The sequence below is a fragment of the Bombina bombina genome, chromosome 9 (genome assembly GCF_027579735.1).
Source record: "Bombina bombina isolate aBomBom1 chromosome 9, aBomBom1.pri, whole genome shotgun sequence".
Taxonomy (NCBI): domain Eukaryota; kingdom Metazoa; phylum Chordata; class Amphibia; order Anura; family Bombinatoridae; genus Bombina; species Bombina bombina.
In genome coordinates this window covers 267,801,359-267,821,244 of record NC_069507.1, presented here as the reverse complement: position 1 = coordinate 267,821,244, position 19,886 = coordinate 267,801,359, and the positions used below count along the sequence as shown (strand labels likewise).

General features: G+C 39.7%; 1 protein-coding gene across 1 annotated transcript in view; it reads right to left on the bottom strand.

Moving 5' to 3' along the window:
- The window catches only part of LOC128640578 (ovostatin-like), a 242,508-nt gene that overhangs the window by 137,730 nt on the left and 84,892 nt on the right, over positions 1 to 19,886 (bottom strand). The window contains exons 20-23 of the mRNA XM_053693049.1: positions 14,122 to 14,240; positions 13,945 to 13,996; positions 13,630 to 13,713; positions 2,022 to 2,198 (exon numbers count right to left, since the gene is read on the bottom strand). Coding sequence (XP_053549024.1) covers positions 2,022 to 2,198; positions 13,630 to 13,713; positions 13,945 to 13,996; positions 14,122 to 14,240 — 432 coding nt within the window. The remainder of the gene's footprint in view (positions 1 to 2,021; positions 2,199 to 13,629; positions 13,714 to 13,944; positions 13,997 to 14,121; positions 14,241 to 19,886) is intronic.

The following is a 19,886-nucleotide window of genomic DNA, read 5'->3' as shown; positions in this document are numbered from 1 at the left end:
TGTTCCCCTTTAATTTAGCACTGTTATAGACAAACTTCTACTCATTATACTCAGGCATAGTACCCCAGGATTGGTGTAATGCTGATGTGGTGCCACTTAAAAAGGGAAGCAGGGCTGATCCAGGAAGCTATAGACCAGTTAGTCTGACAATAATGGGGAAGATACTTGAAGAGGTTATAAGGGATTATATTTATGAGTATATTGGTGTAAACAAGATTATGAGTTCAAATCTGCATGTTTTATGAGAAATAGATCATGTCAAACTAATCTAATTAGATTCTACGAGAAAGTAAGTAAAAATATAGATAAAGGGGAATCAGTTGATGGGATATACATAGATTTTGCAAAGGCGTTTGATACAGTGCCACATGAGAGATTAATGCACAAAATTAAGGGACTGGGAATAGCTGAAAATGTTAGCTCATGGATATATAACTGTATAAAAGACAGGGAGCAATGAGTAGTAGTAAATGGATCATACTCAGATTGAACAAAGATCATTGGAGTCCCCCAGGGATCAGTACTGGGCCTGTTCTTTTTAATATTTGTATTAATGACTTGGAGCAAGGATTAAATAGCAACATCTCTATTTTTACAGATGATACAAAGTTGTATAAGGTCATTAGGTCAAAGAAGGCTGAACTTGCGTTACAAGGGGATCTGCAAAAATTAGGAGAATGGGCAAGTAAATGGAAAATGAGATTTATTACAGGAAAATGCAAGGTTCAACATTTTGGAAGTAAAAATAAGCAGGTAATGTATTATTTAAATGGGACTAGACAGCCAAACAGAGGAGGAAAGCGATTTGGGAGTAGTAATAGAACAAGCTAAAGATGAGTGCACAATGCAGGTCAGCGGCTTCTTAGGCTAATAAGATACTAGCATGTATTATAAGAGGCATTAATTCAAGGGAGGAAAGCATATGTCTGTCACTATATAAATCCCTTGTAAGACTTCACCTTGAGTATGGAGTGCAGTTCTGGGGACCAATCTCAAAAAAAGACATTGCAGACCTTGAACAAGTTCAGAGAAGTGCCACAAAGCTAATAAGCGGAATGGAGAATTTAAGCTATGAGGAGAGGTAAGCCAAACTGGGTCTGTTTTCTCTAGAAAAAAGGCTCTTGAAAGGTGACATGATAACTTTATTTAAATATATTCAAGACCCATATACAGAGATGGCAGAAGCTCTGTTTATTCCAAGAAAATTGTTTGTGACAAGAGGTCACAATTTAAGGCTGGAGGGAAAGGAGATTTAATCTCATGCAACAGAAAGGTTTTTTCACTGTTAGAGCAATGAAATTGTGGAGGTAGTGAATGCCAGTAGCTTATATACATTTAAAAACGGTTTGGATATATTTCTGGCTAGAAACAGAATTCCTGGATATGATTGCTTGTGTTAAATGGGTGACCTTTTAATGGGATTAATTAAAGTTTAACTGAAGCTTTTTTCTAAATATATTAGATTTGTATAGGTTGAACTCGATGGACTTTGGTCTTTTTTTAACCTCATCTACAATGTTATTCACTGACTTTGCAGAATTACAGGCTATATATATGCTCTCTGCGTGGCAAATTACTGACTGTATACAGGACATCTGTATGTGAGATTAGTGGTTACAGATCTAGCATTTGGATATTGGTTATTGTCTCCATACTAGACTTCTGCATAGTCAGGTATGGATGGAAACATTCAAGATAGAAAGGGAAATTGCATTTCAGTGCTTTCCCAGTGAGCTAGATTGTAGGGAAATAACAGTGATTATACAAGGTGCAATGTGTGAAATGAGTTTACTTGGAAACATATGTAGAATTCTAATATGATTATTTATACATGAGAGAGGTCGGAGGTGTACATCGGAGGAGAGTTATATTGAATCTCTTCTTTGGAACACAATGATGAGAGCAATTAGGGAGCCAGTGGATCTATGTTACATAAATCTAAATAAATAACTGTTGTGCTATAATGTCCCATAGATTTGTAAAAAAAAGTCTTTAAATGGTAAATAAGGAGCTCTGCTCACCCTCTGTCAGGAATCGCTTTCCTTTCTCTAGTATTTCAGGGGTCAGCTGTCCTGTGGCATTGAGATATTCCAGCACGTGTATTATGGGAGCCATACGGGCAAGATTATGCTCACCACAACCATACGGCAGCTGGATGAGATTCTGGAGATTCTGCAGTGGAAGACCCAGGGGGTCACCTGAGGAGGAAGAAGGACCCATGAGTCAAAGCTACATATCATTTGGTTTGTGCAGGTGTGTGCACGAGCGATTGTGTTAATACAGGGTGTACTGGTGTTTGCATGTACAATTGTGGTGACACTGGTGGGATAAGGAAAAAGTGTTGTGTGTCTATGTATGAATACTAGTGAGGACTGTGTTTATGTATGTTTGTGTGTGTATAGGGTTAGCTATGTGTGTGCATGTTTGTGTGTGTATAGGGTTAGCTTTGTGTGTGCATGTTTGTGTGTGTATAGGGTTAGCTATGTGTGTGCATGTTTGTGTGTGTATAGGGTTAGCTATGTGTGTGCATGTTTGTGTGTGTATAGAGTTAGCTATGTGTGTGCATGTTTGTGTGTGTACAGGGTTAGCTATGTGTGTGTATGTTTGTGTGTGTATAGAGTTAGCTATGTGTGTGCATGTTTGTGTGTGTATAGGGTTAGCTACGTGTGTGTATGTTTGTGTGTGTATAGAGTTAGCTATGTGTGTGCATGTTTGTGTGTGTATAGGGTTAGCTATGTGTGTGTATGTTTGTGTGTGTATAGAGTTAGCTATGTGTGTGCATGTTTGTGTGTGTATAGGGTTAGCTATGTGTGTGTATGTTTGTGTGTGTATAGAGTTAGCTATGTGTGTGCATGTTTGTGTGTGTATAGGGTTAGCTATGTGTGTGTATGTTTGTGTGTGTATAGGGTTAGCTATATGTGTGCATGTTTGTGTGTGTATAGGGTTAGCTATGTGTGTGCATGTTTATGTATGTTTGTGTGTGTATAGGGTTAGCTATGCGTGTGCATGTTTGTGTGTGTATAGGGTTAGCTATGTGTGTGCATGTTTGTGTGTGTATAGGGTTAGCTATGTGTGTGCATGTTTATGTATGTTTGTGTGTGTGTATAGGGTTAGCTATGTGTGTGCATGTTTGTGTGTGTATAGGGTTAGCTATGTGTGTGCATGTTTGTGTGTGTATAGGGTTAGCTATGTGTGTGCATGTTTGTGTGTGTTTGTGTGTGTATAGGGTTAGCTATGTGTGTGCATTTTTGTGTGTGTATAGGGTTAGCTATGTGTGTGCATGTTTGTGTGTGTATAGGGTTAGCTATGTGTGTGCATGTTTGTGTGTGTATAGGGTTAGCTATGTGTGTGCATGTTTGTGTGTGTATAGGGTTAGCTATATGTGTGCGTGTTTGTGTGTGTATAGGGTTAGCAATGTGTGTGCATGTTTGTGTGTGTATAGGGTTAGCAATGTGTGTGCATGTTTATGTATGTTTGTGTGTGTATAGGGTTAGCTATGTGTGTGTGTTTGTGTGTGTATAGGGTTAGCTTTGTGTGTGTATGTTTGTGTGTGTATAGGGTTAGCTATGTGTGTGTGTTTGTGTGTGTATAGGGTTAGCTTTGTGTGTGCATGTTTGTGTGTGTATAGGGTTAGCTATGTGTGTGTATGTTTGTGTGTGTATAGGGTTAGCTATGTGTGTGCATGTTTGTGTGTGTATAGGGTTAGCTATGTGTGTGTATGTTTGTGTGTGTATAGGGTTATCTATGTGTGTGTGTTTGTGTGTGTATAGGGTTAGCTTTGTGTGTGCATGTTTGTGCATGTTTTTGTGTATAGGGTTAGCTATGTGTGTGCATGTTTGTGTGTGTATAGGGTTAGCTATGTGTGTGTATGTTTGTGTGTGTATAGGGTTAGCTATGTGTGTGCATGTTTGTGTATGTTTTTGTGTATAGGGTTAGCTATGTGTGTGTATGTTTGTGTGTGTATAGGGTTAGGTATGTGTGTATAGGGTTAGCTATGTGTGTGCATGTTTGTGTGTGTTTGTGTGTGTATAGGATTAGCTATGTGTGTGCATGTTTGTGTATGTTTGTGTGTGTATAGGGTTAGCTATGTGTGTGCATGTTTGTGTATAGGGTTAGCTATGCGTGTTCATGTTTGTGTATGTAAAGGGTTAGGTATGTTTGTGCATGTTTGTGTGTGTATAGGGTTAGCTATGTGTGTGTGTTTGTGTATGTTTGTGTGTGTATAAGGATAACTATGTGTGTATATGTTTGTGTGTGCATTTTTGTGTATGTTTATGTGTATATAGGGTTAACTATGTTTGTGTATGTTTGTGTGTGTATAGGGTAAGCTATGTGTGTGTATGTTTGTGTGTGTGTATAGGGTTAGCTATGTGTGTGTATGTTTGTGTGTGTATAGGGTTAGCTATGTGTGTGCATGTTTGTGTGTGTATAGGGTAAGCTATGTGTGTGTATATTTGTGTGTGTTTATGTGTGTATATGGTTAGCTGTGTGTGTGCATGTTTGTGTGTGTATAGGGTTAGCTATGTGTGTATGTTTGTGTATGTTTGTGTGTGTATAAGGTTAGCTATGTGTGTGTATTTTGTGTATGTTTGTGTGTGTATAAGGATAACTATGTGTGTATATGTTTGTGTATGTTTGTGTGTGTATAGGGTTAGCGATATGTGTGCATGTTTGTGTATGTTTGTGTGTGTATAGGGTTAGCTATGTGTGTGTATGTTTGTGTGTGTATAGGGTTAGCTATGTGTGTTTATGTTTGTGTGTGTATAGGGTTAGCTATGTGTGTATGTTTGTGTGTGTATAGGGTTAGCTATGTGTGTGTATGTTTGTGTGTGTATAGGGTTAGCTATGTGTGTATGTTTGTGTATGTTTGTGTGTGTATAAGGTTAGCTATGTGTGTATGTTTGTGTGTGTATAGGGTTAGCTATGTGTGTATGTTTGTGTGTGTATAGGGTTAGCTATATGTGTGCATGTTTGTGTGTGTATAGGGTTAGCTATATGTGTGCATGTTTGTGTGTGTATAGGGTTAGCTATATGTGTGCATGTTTGTGTGTGTATAAGGTTAGCTATGTGTGTGTATGTTTATGTATATTTGTGTGTGTATATGGTTAGCTATGTGTGTGTATGGTTGTGTGTGTGTATAGGGTTAGCTATGTGTGTTCATGTTTATGTGTGTATAGAGTTAGCTATATGTGTGCATGTTTGTGTGTGTATAGGGTTAGCTATGTGTGTGCATGTTTGTGTGTGTATAGGGTTAGCTATATGTGTGCATGTTTGTGTGTGTATAGGGTTAGCTATGTGTGTATAGGGTTAGCTATGTGTGTGCATGTTTGTGTGTGTATAGGGTTAGCTATATTTGTGCATGTTTGTGTGTGTATAGGGTTAGCTATGTGTGTGTATAGGGTTAGCTATGTGTGTGCATGTTTGTGTGTGTATAGGGTTAGCTATATGTGTGCATGTTTGTGTGTGTATAGGGTAAGCTATATGTGTGCATGTTTGTGTGTGTATAGGGTTAGCTATGTGTGTGTATGTTTGTGTGTGTATAGGGTTAGCTATGTGTGTGCATGTTTGTGTGTGTATAGGGTTAGCTATATGTGTGCATGTTTGTGTGTGTATAGGGTTAGCTATGTGTGTGCATGTTTGTGTGTGTATAGGGTTAGCTATATGTGTGCATGTTTGTGTGTGTATAGGGTTAGCTATGTGTGTGTATGTTTGTGTGTGTATAGGGTTAGCTATGTGTGTGCATGTTTGTGTGTGTATAGGGTTAGCTATGTGTGTTCATGTTTATGTATGTTTCTGTGTAGGGTTAGCTATATGTGTGTATGTTTGTGTGTCTATAGGGTTAGCTATGTGTGTGTATAGGGTTAGCTATATGTGTGCATGTTTGTGTGTGTTTAGGGTTAGCTATATGTGTGCATGTTTGTGTGTGTATAGGGTTAGCTATGTGTGTGCATGTTTGTGTGTGTTTAGGGTTAGCTATATGTGTGCATGTTTGTGTGTGTATAGGGTTAGCTATATGTGTGCATGTTTGTGTGTGTTTAGGGTTAGCTATATGTGTGCATGTTTATGTATGTTTGTGTGTGTATAGGGTTAGCTATATGTGTGCATGTTTGTGTGTGTATAGGGTTAGCTATGTATTTGCATGTTTGTGTGTGTATAGGGTTAGCTATGTTTGTGCATGTTTGTGTGTGTATAGGGTTAGCTATGTGTGTATAGGGTTAGCTATGTATGTGCATGTTTGTGTGTGTATAGGGTTAGCTATATGTGTGCATGTTTGTGTGTGTATAGGGTTAGCTATGTGTGTGCATGTTTGTGTGTGTATAGGGTTAGCTATGTATGTGCATGTTTGTGTGTGTATAGGGTTAGCTATATGTGTGCATGTTTGTGTGTGTATAGGGTTAGCTATGTGTGTGCATGTTTGTGTGTGTATAGGGTTAGCTATGTATGTGCATGTTTGTGTGTGTATAGGGTTAGCTATGTGTGTATAGGGTTAGCTATGTATGTGCATGTTTGTGTGTGTATAGGGTTAGCTATATGTGTGCATGTTTGTGTGTGTATAGGGTTAGCTATGTGTGTGCATGTTTGTGTGTATAGGGTTAGCTATGTATGTGCATGTTTGTGTGTGTATAGGGTTAGCTATGTGTGTGCATGTTTGTGTGTGTATAGGGTTAGCTATGTGTGTGCATGTGTGTGTGTGTATAGGGTTAGCTATATGTGTGCATGTTTGTGTGTGTATAGGGTTAGCTATGTGTGTGCATGTGTGTGTGTGTATAGGGTTAGCTATATGTGTGCATGTTTGTGTGTGTATAGGGTTAGCTATATGTGTGCATGTTTGTGTGTGTATAGGGTTAGCTATATGTGTGCATGTTTGTGTGTGTATAGGGTTAGCTATGTGTGTGCATGTTTGTGTGTGTATAGGGTTAGCTATGTGTGTGCATGTTTGTGTGTGTATAGGTTTAGCTATGTGTGTGCATGTTTGGGTGTGTATAGGGTTAGCTATGTGTGTGCATAGGGTTAGCTATATCTGTGCATGTTTGTGTGTGTATAGGGTTAGCTATGTGTGTGCATGTTTGGATGTGTATAGGGTTAGCTATGTGTGTGAATAGGGTTAGCTATATGTGTGCATGTTTGTGTGTGTATAGGGTTAGCTATGTGTGTGTATAGGGTTAGCTATGTGTGTGCATGTTTGTGTGTGTATAGGGTTAGCTATATGTGTGCATGTTTGTGTGTGTATAGGGTTAGCTATGTGTGTATAGGGTTAGCTATGTGTGTGCATGTTCGTGTGTGTATAGGGTTAGCTATATGTGTGCATGTTTGTGTGTGTATAGGGTTAGCTATATGTGTGCATGTTTGTGTGTGTATAGGGTTAGCTATGTGTGTATAGGGTTAGCTATGTGTGTGCATGTTTGTGTGTGTATAGGGTTAGCTATGCGTGTGCATGTTTGTGTGTATAGGGTTAGCTATATGTGTGCATGTTTGTGTGTGTATAGGGTTAGCTTTGTGTGTGCATGTTTGTGTGTGTATAGGGTTTGCTATGTGTGTGCATGTTTGTGTGTGTATAGGGTTAGCTATGTGTGTGCATGTTTGTGTGTGTATAAGGTTAGCTATATGTGTGCATGTTTGTGTGTGTATAGGGTTAGCTATGTGTGTATAGGGTTAGCTATGTGTGTGCATGTTTGTGTGTGTATAGGGTTAGCTATATGTGTGCATGTTTGTGTGTGTATAGGGTTAGCTATGTGTGTGCATGTTTGTGTGTGTACAGGGTTAGCTATGTGTGTGCATGTTTGTGTGTGTATAGGGTAAGCTATGTGTGTGTATATGGTTAGCTGTGTGTGAGCATGTTTGTGTGTGTATAGGGTTAGCTATGTGTGTATGTTTGTGTATGTTTGTGTGTGTATAAGGTTATTTATGTGTGTGTATTTTGTGTATGTTTGTGTGTGTGTGTATAGGGTTAGCTATGTGTGTGCATGTTTGTGTGTGTATAGGGTTAGCTATGTGTGTGTGTGTGTATAGGGTTAGCTATGTGTGTGCATGTTTGTGTGTGTATAGGGTTAGCTATGTGTGTGTGTGTGTATAGGGTTAGCTATGTGTGTGTATGTTTGTGTGTGTATAGGGTTAGCTATGTGTGTTTATGTTTGTGTGTGTATAGGGTTAGCTATTTGTGTTTATGTTTGTGTGTGTATAAGGTTAGCTATGTGTGTGCATGTTTGTGTGTGTATATGGTTAGCTATGTGTGTGTATGTTTGTGTGTGTATAGGGTTAGCTATGTGTGTGTGTGTTTGTGTGTGTATAGGGTTAGCTATGTGTGTGTATGTTTGTGTGTGTGTATAGGGTTAGCTATGTGTGTATGTTTGTGTATGTTTGTGTGTGTATAGGGTTAGCTATTTGTGTGCATGATTGTGTATGTTTGTATGTGTATAAGGTTAGCAATGTATGTGTATGTTTGTGTGTGTATAGGGTTAGCTATGTATTTGCATGTTTGTGTGTGTATAGGGTTAGCTATATGTGTGCATGTTTGTGTTTGTATAGGGTTAGCTATATGTGTGCATGTTTGTGTGTGTATAGGGTTAGCTATATGTGTGCATGTTTGTGTGTGTATAGGGTTAGCTTTGTGTGTGCATGTTTGTGTGTGTATAGGGTTAGCTATGTGTGTATAGGGTTAGCTTTGTGTGTGCATGTTTGTGTGTGTATAGGGTTAGCTATGTGTGTGCATGTTTGTGTGTGTATAGGGTTAGCTATGTGTGTGCATGTTTGTGTGTGTATAGGGTTAGCTATGTGTGTATAGGGTTAGCTTTGTGTGTGCATGTTTGTGTGTGCATAGGGTTAGCTATGTGTGTGCATGTTTGGGTGTGTATAGGGTTAGCTGTGTGTGTGCATAGGGTTAGCTATATGTGTGCATGTTTGTGTGTGTATAGGGTTAGCTATGTGTGTGCATGTTTGGGTGTGTATAGGGTTAGCTATGTGTGTGCATAGGGTTAGCTATATGTGTGCATGTTTGTGTGTGTATAGGGTTAGCTATGTGTGTGTATAGGGTTAGCTATGTGTGTGTATAGGGTTAGCTATATGTGTGCATGTTTGTGTGTGTATAGGGTTAGCTATATGTGTGCATGTTTGTGTGTGTATAGGGTTAGCTATATGTGTGCATGTTTGTGTGTGTATAGGGTTAGCTATGTGTGTATAGGGTTAGCTATGTGTGTGCATGTTTGTGTGTGTATAGGGTTAGCTATGTGTGTGCATGTTTGTGTGTGTATAGGGTTAGCTATATGTGTGCATGTTTGTGTGTGTATAGGGTTAGCTATGTGTGTATAGGGTTAGCTATGTGTGTGCATGTTTGTGTGTGTATAGGGTTAGCTATGTGTGTGCATGTTTGTGTGTATATAGGGTTAGCTATGTGTGTATAGGGTTAGCTATGTGTGTGCATGTTTGTGTGTGTATAGGGTTAGCTATATGTGTGCATGTTTGTGTGTGTATAGGGTTAGCTATATGTGTGCATGTTTGTGTGTGTATAGGGTTAGCTATGTGTGTGCATGTTTGTGTGTGTATAGGGTTAGCTATGTGTGTGCATGTTTGTGTGTGTATAGGGTTAGCTTTGTGTGTGCATGTTTGTGTGTGTATAGGGTTAGCTATATGTGTGCATGTTTGTGTGTGTATAGGGTTAGCTATATGTGTGCATGTTTGTGTGTGTATAGGGTTAGCTATATGTGTGCATGTTTGTGTGTGTATAGGTTTAGCTATATGTGTGCATGTTTGTGTGTGTATAGGGTTAGCTATGTGTGTATAGGGTTAGCTATGTGTGTGTATGTTTGTGTGTGTATAGGGTTAGCTATGTGTGTGCATGTTTGTGTGTGTATAGGGTTAGCTATGTGTGTATAGGGTTAGCTATGTGTGTGCATGTTTGTGTGTGTATAGGGTTAGCTATATGTGTGCATGTTTGTGTGTGTATAGGTTTAGCTATATGTGTGTATGTTTGTGTATGTTTGTGTGTGTATAAGGTTATTTATGTGTGTGTATATTTTGTATGTTTGTGTGTGTGTATAGGGTTAGCTATGTGTGTGCATGTTTGTGTGTGTATAGGGTTAGCTATGTGTGTGTATGTATAGGGTTAGCTATGTGTGTGCATGTTTGTGTGTGTATAGGGTTAGCTATGTGTGTGTGTGTGTATAGGGTTAGCTATGTGTGTGTATGTTTGTGTGTGTATAGGGTTAGCTATGTGTGTTTATGTTTGTGTGTGTATAGGGTTAGCTATTTGTGTTTATGTTTGTGTGTGTATAAGGTTAGCTATGTGTGTGCATGTTTGTGTGTGTATATGGTTAGCTATGTGTGTGTATGTTTGTGTGTGTATAGGGTTAGCTATGTGTGTGTGTGTATGTTTGTGTGTGTATAGGGTTAGCTATGTGTGTGTATGTTTGTGTGTGTGTATAGGGTTAGCTATGTGTGTATGTTTGTGTATGTTTGTGTGTGTATAGGGTTAGCTATTTGTGTGCATGATTGTGTATGTTTGTATGTGTATAAGGTTAGCAATGTATGTGTATGTTTGTGTGTGTATAGGGTTAGCTATGTATTTGCATGTTTGTGTGTGTATAGGGTTAGCTATATGTGTGCATGTTTGTGTTTGTATAGGGTTAGCTATATGTGTGCATGTTTGTGTGTGTATAGGGTTAGCTATATGTGTGCATGTTTGTGTGTGTATAGGGTTAGCTTTGTGTGTGCATGTTTGTGTGTGTATAGGGTTAGCTATGTGTGTATAGGGTTAGCTTTGTGTGTGCATGTTTGTGTGTGTATAGGGTTAGCTATGTGTGTGCATGTTTGTGTGTGTATAGGGTTAGCTATGTGTGTGCATGTTTGTGTGTGTATAGGGTTAGCTATGTGTGTATAGGGTTAGCTTTGTGTGTGCATGTTTGTGTGTGCATAGGGTTAGCTATGTGTGTGCATGTTTGGGTGTGTATAGGGTTAGCTGTGTGTGTGCATAGGGTTAGCTATATGTGTGCATGTTTGTGTGTGTATAGGGTTAGCTATGTGTGTGCATGTTTGGGTGTGTATAGGGTTAGCTATGTGTGTGCATAGGGTTAGCTATATGTGTGCATGTTTGTGTGTGTATAGGGTTAGCTATGTGTGTGTATAGGGTTAGCTATGTGTGTGTATAGGGTTAGCTATATGTGTGCATGTTTGTGTGTGTATAGGGTTAGCTATATGTGTGCATGTTTGTGTGTGTATAGGGTTAGCTATATGTGTGCATGTTTGTGTGTGTATAGGGTTAGCTATGTGTGTATAGGGTTAGCTATGTGTGTGCATGTTTGTGTGTGTATAGGGTTAGCTATGTGTGTGCATGTTTGTGTGTGTATAGGGTTAGCTATATGTGTGCATGTTTGTGTGTGTATAGGGTTAGCTATGTGTGTATAGGGTTAGCTATGTGTGTGCATGTTTGTGTGTGTATAGGGTTAGCTATGTGTGTGCATGTTTGTGTGTATATAGGGTTAGCTATGTGTGTATAGGGTTAGCTATGTGTGTGCATGTTTGTGTGTGTATAGGGTTAGCTATATGTGTGCATGTTTGTGTGTGTATAGGGTTAGCTATATGTGTGCATGTTTGTGTGTGTATAGGGTTAGCTATGTGTGTGCATGTTTGTGTGTGTATAGGGTTAGCTATGTGTGTGCATGTTTGTGTGTGTATAGGGTTAGCTTTGTGTGTGCATGTTTGTGTGTGTATAGGGTTAGCTATATGTGTGCATGTTTGTGTGTGTATAGGGTTAGCTATATGTGTGCATGTTTGTGTGTGTATAGGGTTAGCTATATGTGTGCATGTTTGTGTGTGTATAGGTTTAGCTATATGTGTGCATGTTTGTGTGTGTATAGGGTTAGCTATGTGTGTATAGGGTTAGCTATGTGTGTGTATGTTTGTGTGTGTATAGGGTTAGCTATGTGTGTGCATGTTTGTGTGTGTATAGGGTTAGCTATGTGTGTATAGGGTTAGCTATGTGTGTGCATGTTTGTGTGTGTATAGGGTTAGCTATATGTGTGCATGTTTGTGTGTGTATAGGTTTAGCTATATGTGTGCATGTTTGTGTGTGTATAGGGTTAGCTATGTGTGTGCATGTTTGTGTGTGTGTAGGGTTAGCTATGTGTGTGCATGTTTGTGTGTGTATAGGGTTAGCTATGTGTGTGCGTGTTTGTGTGTGTATAGGGTTAGCTATATGTGTGCATGTTTGTGTGTGTATAGGGTTAGCTATATGTGTGCATGTTTGTGTGTGTATAGGGTTAGCTATATGTGTGCATGTTTGTGTGTGTAAAGGGTTAGCTATATGTGTTCATGTTTGTGTGTGTATAGGGTTAGCTATGTGTGTGCATGTTTGTGTGTGTATAGGGTTAGCTATATGTGTGCATGTTTGTGTGTGTATAGGGTTAGCTATGTGTGTGCATGTTTGTGTGTGTATAGAGTTAGCTATGTGTGTGCATGTTTGTGTGTGTATAGGGTTAGCTATATGTGTGCATGTTTGTGTGTGTATAGGGTTAGCTATATGTGTGCATGTTTGTGTGTGTATAGGGTTAGCTATATGTGTGCATGTTTGTGTGTGTATAGGGTTAGCTATGTGTGTATAGGGTTAGCTATGTGTGTATAGGGTTAGCTATGTGTGTGCATGTTTGTGTGTGTATAGGGTTAGCTATGTGTGTATAGGGTTAGCTATGTGTGTATAGGGTTAGCTATATGTGTGCATGTTTGTGTGTGTATAGGGTTAGCTATGTGTGTATAGGGTTAGCTTTGTGTGTGCATGTTTGTGTGTGTATAGGGTTAGCTATGTGTGTATAGGGTTAGCTTTGTGTGTGCATGTTTGTGTGTGTATAGGGTTAGCTATGTGTGTGCATGTTTGTGTGTGTATAGGGTTAGCTATGTGTGTGCATGTTTGTGTGTGTATAGGGTTAGCTATGTGTGTGCATGTTTGTGTGTGTATAGGGTTAGCTATGTGTGTGCATGTTTGTGTGTGTATAGGGTTAGCTATGTGTGTATAGGGTTAGCTTTGTGTGTGCATGTTTGTGTGTGTATAGGGTTAGCTATGTGTGTATAGGGTTAGCTTTGTGTGTGCATGTTTGTGTGTGTATAGGGTTAGCTATGTGTGTGCATGTTTGTGTGTATAGGGTTAGCTATGTGTGTGCATGTTTGTGTGTGTATAGGGTTAGCTTTGTGTGTGCATGTTTGTGTGTGTATAGGGTTAGCTATGTGTGTATAGGGTTAGCTATGTGTGTGCATAGGGTTAGCTATATGTGTGCATGTTTGTGTGTGTATAGGGTTAGCTTTATGTGTGCATGTTTGTGTGTGTATAGGGTTAGCTATGTGTGTATAGGGTTAGCTATGTGTGTGCATAGGGTTAGCTATATGTGTGCATGTTTGTGTGTGTATAGGGTTAGCTATGTGTGTGCATAGGGTTAGCTATATGTGTGCATGTTTGTGTGTGTATAGGGTTAGCTATGTGTGTATAGGGTTAGCTATGTGTGTGCATAGGGTTAGCTATATGTGTGCATGTTTGTGTGTGTATAGGGTTAGCTATGTGTGTGCATGTTTGTGTGTGTATAGGGTTATCTTTGTGTGTGCATGTTTGTGTACATGTTTTTTTTTTTTGCATTTGAACACTGCCCTCACCTAGACAGGTGACAAATGCCTCTTCTGAATCTGGGACCACATTGTTGGATGTAGTTAAGCTGATTGGTGTCTCATAGTTTTTGTCTGTAAAAAAATAAATGAACAGCAAATCTTCAGGTCCTACACGAACCTCAACCTCAAGATCGAGGGACAATAAATAGACTGATGAGCAATTGACAAAATATTCAATACTTTATGGAGTTCAGAGACAAATGTCACAGAAAGCTTCCAGGGATGAGGCTGATGTGTCACACAGGGATATCTGATCACAGCATCACTCACAGGGAAAGCTAATGGTCTTTGTCTTATTTTTACCTTTTATGCAGATGAGATTGCTTTTAGTTTCTTCTTTCCGTATACCCTCAGCCTTGTAGGGAAAGGGAAAAAAAACATATTATATTTATTTATGGCATGTCTTTATGTTTAGTGACCCTTATATCACAGCTAAATCTTTTATATAAATAATAATAATATAGCTTAATAAGTTCTCACCTCTACAAGGAGGGTCTGTATCATGGTGTCCTTGCGGGATGGTTGGGAAGGGTCACTGGGGCCGTCACATGTTTCTCCTATGTGAGTAGTCTCAGCACTCAGAGTTAAACTGATCTCTCCTGAATGTAAAACAGAAAAGCCTTTATTGGATATAGAGGAAGAGTGAGCCGTAGAGATGAAAGGCCAAGAGCAAAAAAGAATCATAAACAGAAAATGTTAAGTGGATCTGTAAGAAAACAGGAGAAAAATAGACAGAAATTCTAAAGAGAGAAGGTCACGAAAATACAATAAGAGTAAAAGATGAAAAGAACGTAAAGAGGGTAGTCTTGTCCTGAGTGATTATGATATGAACAATCCAATCAATAGTCAGCGAGCAGGAATACGTCAGAAGGTGCATCCAATCAATAGTCAGCGAGCAGGAATAAGTCATAGGGTACATCCAATCAATAGTCAGCGAGCAGGAATAAGTCATAGGGTACATCCAATCAATAGTCAGCGAGCAGGAATAAGTCATAGGGTACATCCAATCAATAGTCAGCGAGCAGGAATAAGTCATAGGGTACATCCAATCAATAGTCAGCGAGCAGGAATACGTCAGAAGGTACATCCAATCAATAATCAGCGAGCAGGAATAAGTCAGAAGGTACATCCAATTAATAGTCAGCAAGCAAGAATAAGTCAGAGGGTACATCTAATCAATAGTCAGTGAGCAGGAATAAGTCATAGGGTACATCTAATCAATAGTCAGCGAGCAGGAATAAGTCATAGGGTATATCTAATCAATAGTCAGCGAGCAGGAATAAGTCATAGGGTACATCCAATCAATAGTCAGCGAGCAGGAATAAGTCATAGGGTATATCTAATCAATAGTCAGCGAGCAGGAATAAGTCAGAGGGTACATCCAATCAATAATCAGCGAGCAGGAATAAGTCAGAAGGTACATCCAATTAATAGTCAGCGAACAGGAATTATTCAGAAGGTACATCCAATCAATAGTCAGCGAGCAAGAATAAGTCAGAGGGTACATCTAATCAATAGTCAGCGAGCAGGAATAAGTCAGAGGGTACATCCAATTAATAGTCAGCGAACAGGAATTATTCAGAAGGTACATCCAATCAATATTCAGCGGGCAGGAAAGGGTCAGAGGGTACATCCAATCAATATTCAGCGAGCAGGAAAAGGTCAGAGGGTACATCCAATCAATATTCAGCAAGCAGGAAAAGGTCAGAAGGTACATCCAATCAATATTCAGCGGGCAGGAAAAGGTCAGAGGGTACATCCAATCAATAGTCAGCGAGCAGGAATAAGTCATAGGGTACATCCAATCAATAGTCAGCGAGCAGGAATAAGTCATAGGGTACATCCAATCAATAGTCAGCGAGCAGGAGTAATTCAGAGGGTACATCCAATCAATAGGCAGCGAGCAGGAATAAGTCATAGGGTACATCCAATCAATAGTCAGCGAGCAGGAATAAGTCATAGGGTACATCCAATCAATAGGCAGCGAGCAGGAATAATTCAGAGGGTACATCTAATCAATAGGCAGCGAGCAGGAATAAGTCATAGGGTAAATCCAATCAATAGTCAGCGAGCAGGAATAAGTCATAGGGTACATCCAATCAATAGTCAGCGAGCAGGAATAAATCAGAGGGTACATCCAATCAATAGTTAGCGAGCAGGAATAAGTCATAGGGTACATCAAATCAATAGTCAGCGAGCAGGAATAAGTCAGAGGGCACATCCAATTAATAGTCAGCGAACAGAAATTATTCAGAAGGTACATCCAATCAATAGTCAGCGAGCAGGAAAAGGTCAGAGGGTACATCTAATCAATAGTCAGCGAGAAGGAATAGGTCAGAGGGTACATCCAATCAATAGACAGCAAGCAGGAATAAGTCAAAGGGTACACCCAATCAGAAGTCAGCGAGCAGGAATAAGTCAGAAGGTACATCCAATCAATATTCAGTGAGCATGAATAAGAAAGAGTAAACATGCAATCAATAGTCTGCGAGCAGGAATTATTCAGAAGGTACATCCAATCAATAGTCAGTGAACAGGAATTATTCAGAAGCTACATCCAATCAATAGTCAGTGAACAGGAATTATTCAGAAGGTACATCCAATCAATAGTCAGTGAACAGGAATTATTCAGAGGTTACATCCAATCAATAGTCAGTGAACAGGAATTATTCAGAGGTTACATCCAATCAATAGTCAGTCAACAGGAATTATTCAGAAGGTACATCCAATCAATAGTCAGTGAGCAGGAATAAGTCAGAGGTTACATCCAATCAATAGTCAGTGAGCAGGAATTATTCAGAAGGTACATCCAATCAATAGTCAGCAAGCAGGAATAGGTCAGAGGGTACATCCAATCAGAAGTCAGCGAGCAGGAATAAGTCAAAAGGTACATCCAATGAATAGTTAACGAGCAGGAAAAAGTCAGAGGGTACATCCAATTAATAGTCAGCGAGCAGGAAAAAGTCAGAAGGTACATCCAATCAATAGTAAGCGAGCAGGAATTATTCAGAAGGTACATCCAATCAATAGTAAGCAAGCAGGAATTATTCAGAAGGTACATCCAATCAATAGTCAGTGAGAAGGAATAAGTCAGAGGGTACATTCAATCAATAGTCAGCGAGCAGGAATAAGTCAGAAGGTACATCCAATCAATAGTAAAAGAGCATGAATTATTCAGAAGGTACATCGAATCAATAGTAAGCGAGCAGGAATTATTCAGAAGGTACATCCAATCAATAGACAGTGAGCAGGAATAAGTCAGAGGGTACATCCAATCAATAGTCAGCAAGCAGGAAAAGGTAAGAGGGTACACCCAATCAGAAGTCAGCGAGCAGGAATAAGTCAGAAGGTACATCCAATAAATAGTCAGCGAGCAGGAATAAGAAAGAGTATACATCCAATCAATAGTCAGTAAACAGGAATTATTCAGAAGGTACATCCAATCAATAGTCAGTGAGCAGGAATAAGTCAGAGGTTACATCCAATCAATAGTCAGTGAGCAGGAATAAGTCAGAGGGTACATCCAATCAATAGTAAGCGAGTAGGAATTATTCAGAAGGTACATCCAATCAATAGTCAGCAAGCAGGAATAGGTCAGAGGGTACATCCAATCAGAAGTCAGAGAGCAGGAATAAGTCAGAAGGTACATCTAATGAATAGTTAGCGAGCAGGAAAAGGTCAGAGGGTACATCCAATCAATAGTCAGTGAGCAGGAATAAGTCAGAGGGTACATCCAATCAATAGTAAGCGAGCAGGAATAAGTCAGAAGGTACATCCAATCAATAGTAAGCGAGCAGGAATTATTCAGAAGGTACATCCAATCAATAGTCAGCAAGCAGGAATAAGTCAGAGGGTACATTCATTTAATAGTTAGCAAGCAGGAATAAGTCAGAGGGTACATCCAATCAATAGTCATCAAGCAGGAATAAGTCAGAAGGTACATTCAATCAATAGTCAGCGAGCAGGAATAAGTCAGAGGGTACATCCAATCAATAATCAGCAAGCAGGAGTAAGTCAGAGGGTACATCCAATCAATAGTCAGCAAGCAGGAATAAGTCAGAGGGTACATCCAATCAATACTCAGCGAACAAGAATAAGTCAGAGGTTACATTCAATCAATAGTCAGTGAGCAGGAATAAGTCAGAGGGTACATCCAATCAATAGTCAGCAAGCAGGAATAAGTCAGAGGGTACATCCAATCAATAGTCAGTGAGCAGGAATAAGTCAGAGGGTACATCCAATCAATAGGAAGCGAGCAGGAATTATTCAGAAGGTACATCCAATCAATAGTCAGCAAGCAGGAATAAGTCAGAGGGTACATCCAATCAATAGTCAGCAAGCAGGAATAAGTCAGAGGGTACATCCACTCAATAGTCAGCGAGCAGGAATAAGTCATAGGGTACATCCAATCAATAGTCAGCGAGCAGGAATAAGTCAGAGGGTACATCCAATCAATAGGAAGGAAGCAGGAATTATTCAGAAGGTACATCCAATCAATAGTCAGCGAGCAGGAATAAGTCAGAGGGTACATCCAATCAATAGTCAGCGAGCAGGAATAAGTCAGAGGGTACATCCAATCAATAGTCAGTGAGCAGGAATTATTCAGAAGGTACATCCAATCAAAAGTCAGCGAGCAGGAATAAGTCTGAGGGTACATCCAATCAATAGTCAGCGAGCAGGAATAAGTCAGAGGGTACATCCAATCAATAGTCAGCGAGCAGGAATAAGTCAGAGGGTACATCCAATCAATAGTCAGCAAGCAGGAATAACTCAGAAGGTACATCCAATCAATAGTCAGCGAGCAGGAATAAGTCAGAGGGTACATCCAATCAATAGTCAGCAAGCAGGAATTATTCAGAAGGTACATCCAATCAATAGTCAGCGAGCAGGAATAAGTCAGAGGGTACATCCAATCAATAGTCAGCGAGCAGGAATTATTCAGAAGGTACATCCAATCAATAGTCAGCAAGCAGGAATAAGTCAGAGGGTACATCCAATCAATAGTCAGGGAGCAGGAATAAGTCAGAAGGTACATCCAATCAATAGTCAGCGAGCAGGAATAAGTCAGAGGGTACATCCAATCAATAGGAAGCGAGCAGGAATAAGTCAGAAGATACATCCAATCACAAGTCAGCGAGCAGGAATAAATCAGAAGGTACATCCAATCAATAGTCAACGAGCAGGAATAAGTCATAAGGTACATCCAATCAGAAGTCAGCGAGCAGGAATAAGTCAGAAGGTACATCCAATCAATAATCAGCGAGCAGGAATAAGTCACAGGGTACATCCAATCAATAGTCAGCGAGCAGGAATAAGTCAGAGGGTACATCAAATCAATAGTCAGCAAGCAGGAATAACTCAGAAGGTACATCCAATCAATAGTCAGCGAGCATGAATAAGTCAGAGGGTACATCCAATCAATAGTCAGCAAGCAGGAATTATTCAGAAGGTACATCCAATAAATAGTCAGCGAGCAGGAATAAGTCAGAGGGTACATCCAATCAATAGTCAGCGAGCAGGAATTATTCAGAAGGTACATCCAATCAATAGTCAGCAAACAGGAATAAGTCAGAGGGTACATCCAATCAATAGTCAGCGAGCAGGAATAAGTCAGAAGGTACATCCAATCAATAGTCAGCAGGCAGGAATAAGTCAGAGGGTACATCCAATCAATAGGAAGCGAGCAGGAATAAGTCAGAAGATACATCCAATCACAAGTCAGCGAGCAGGAATAAATCATAAGGTACATCCAATCAATAGTCAACGAGCAGGAATAAATCATAAGGTACATCCAATCAGAAGTCAGCGATCAGGAATAAGTCAGAAGGTACATCCAATCAATAATCAGCGAGCAGGAATAAGTCAGAAGGTACATCCAATCAATAGTAAGCGAGCAGGAATAAGTCAGAGGGTTCATCCAATCAATAGTCAGCGAGCAGAAAATAAGTCAGAGGGTACATTCAATAAATAGTCAGCGAGCAGGAATAAGTCAGAAGGTACATCCAATCAATAGTCAGCGAGCAGGAATAAGTCAGAGGGTACATCCAATCAATAGTCAGCGAGCAGGAATAAGTCAGAGGGTACATCCAATCAATAGTCAGCGAGCAGGAATAAGTCAGAGGGTACATCCAATCAATAGTCAGCGAGCAGGAATAAGTCAGAAGGTACATCCAATCAATAGTCAGCGAGCAGGAATAAGTCAGAGGGTACATCCAATCAATAGTCAGCGAGCAGGAATAAGTCAG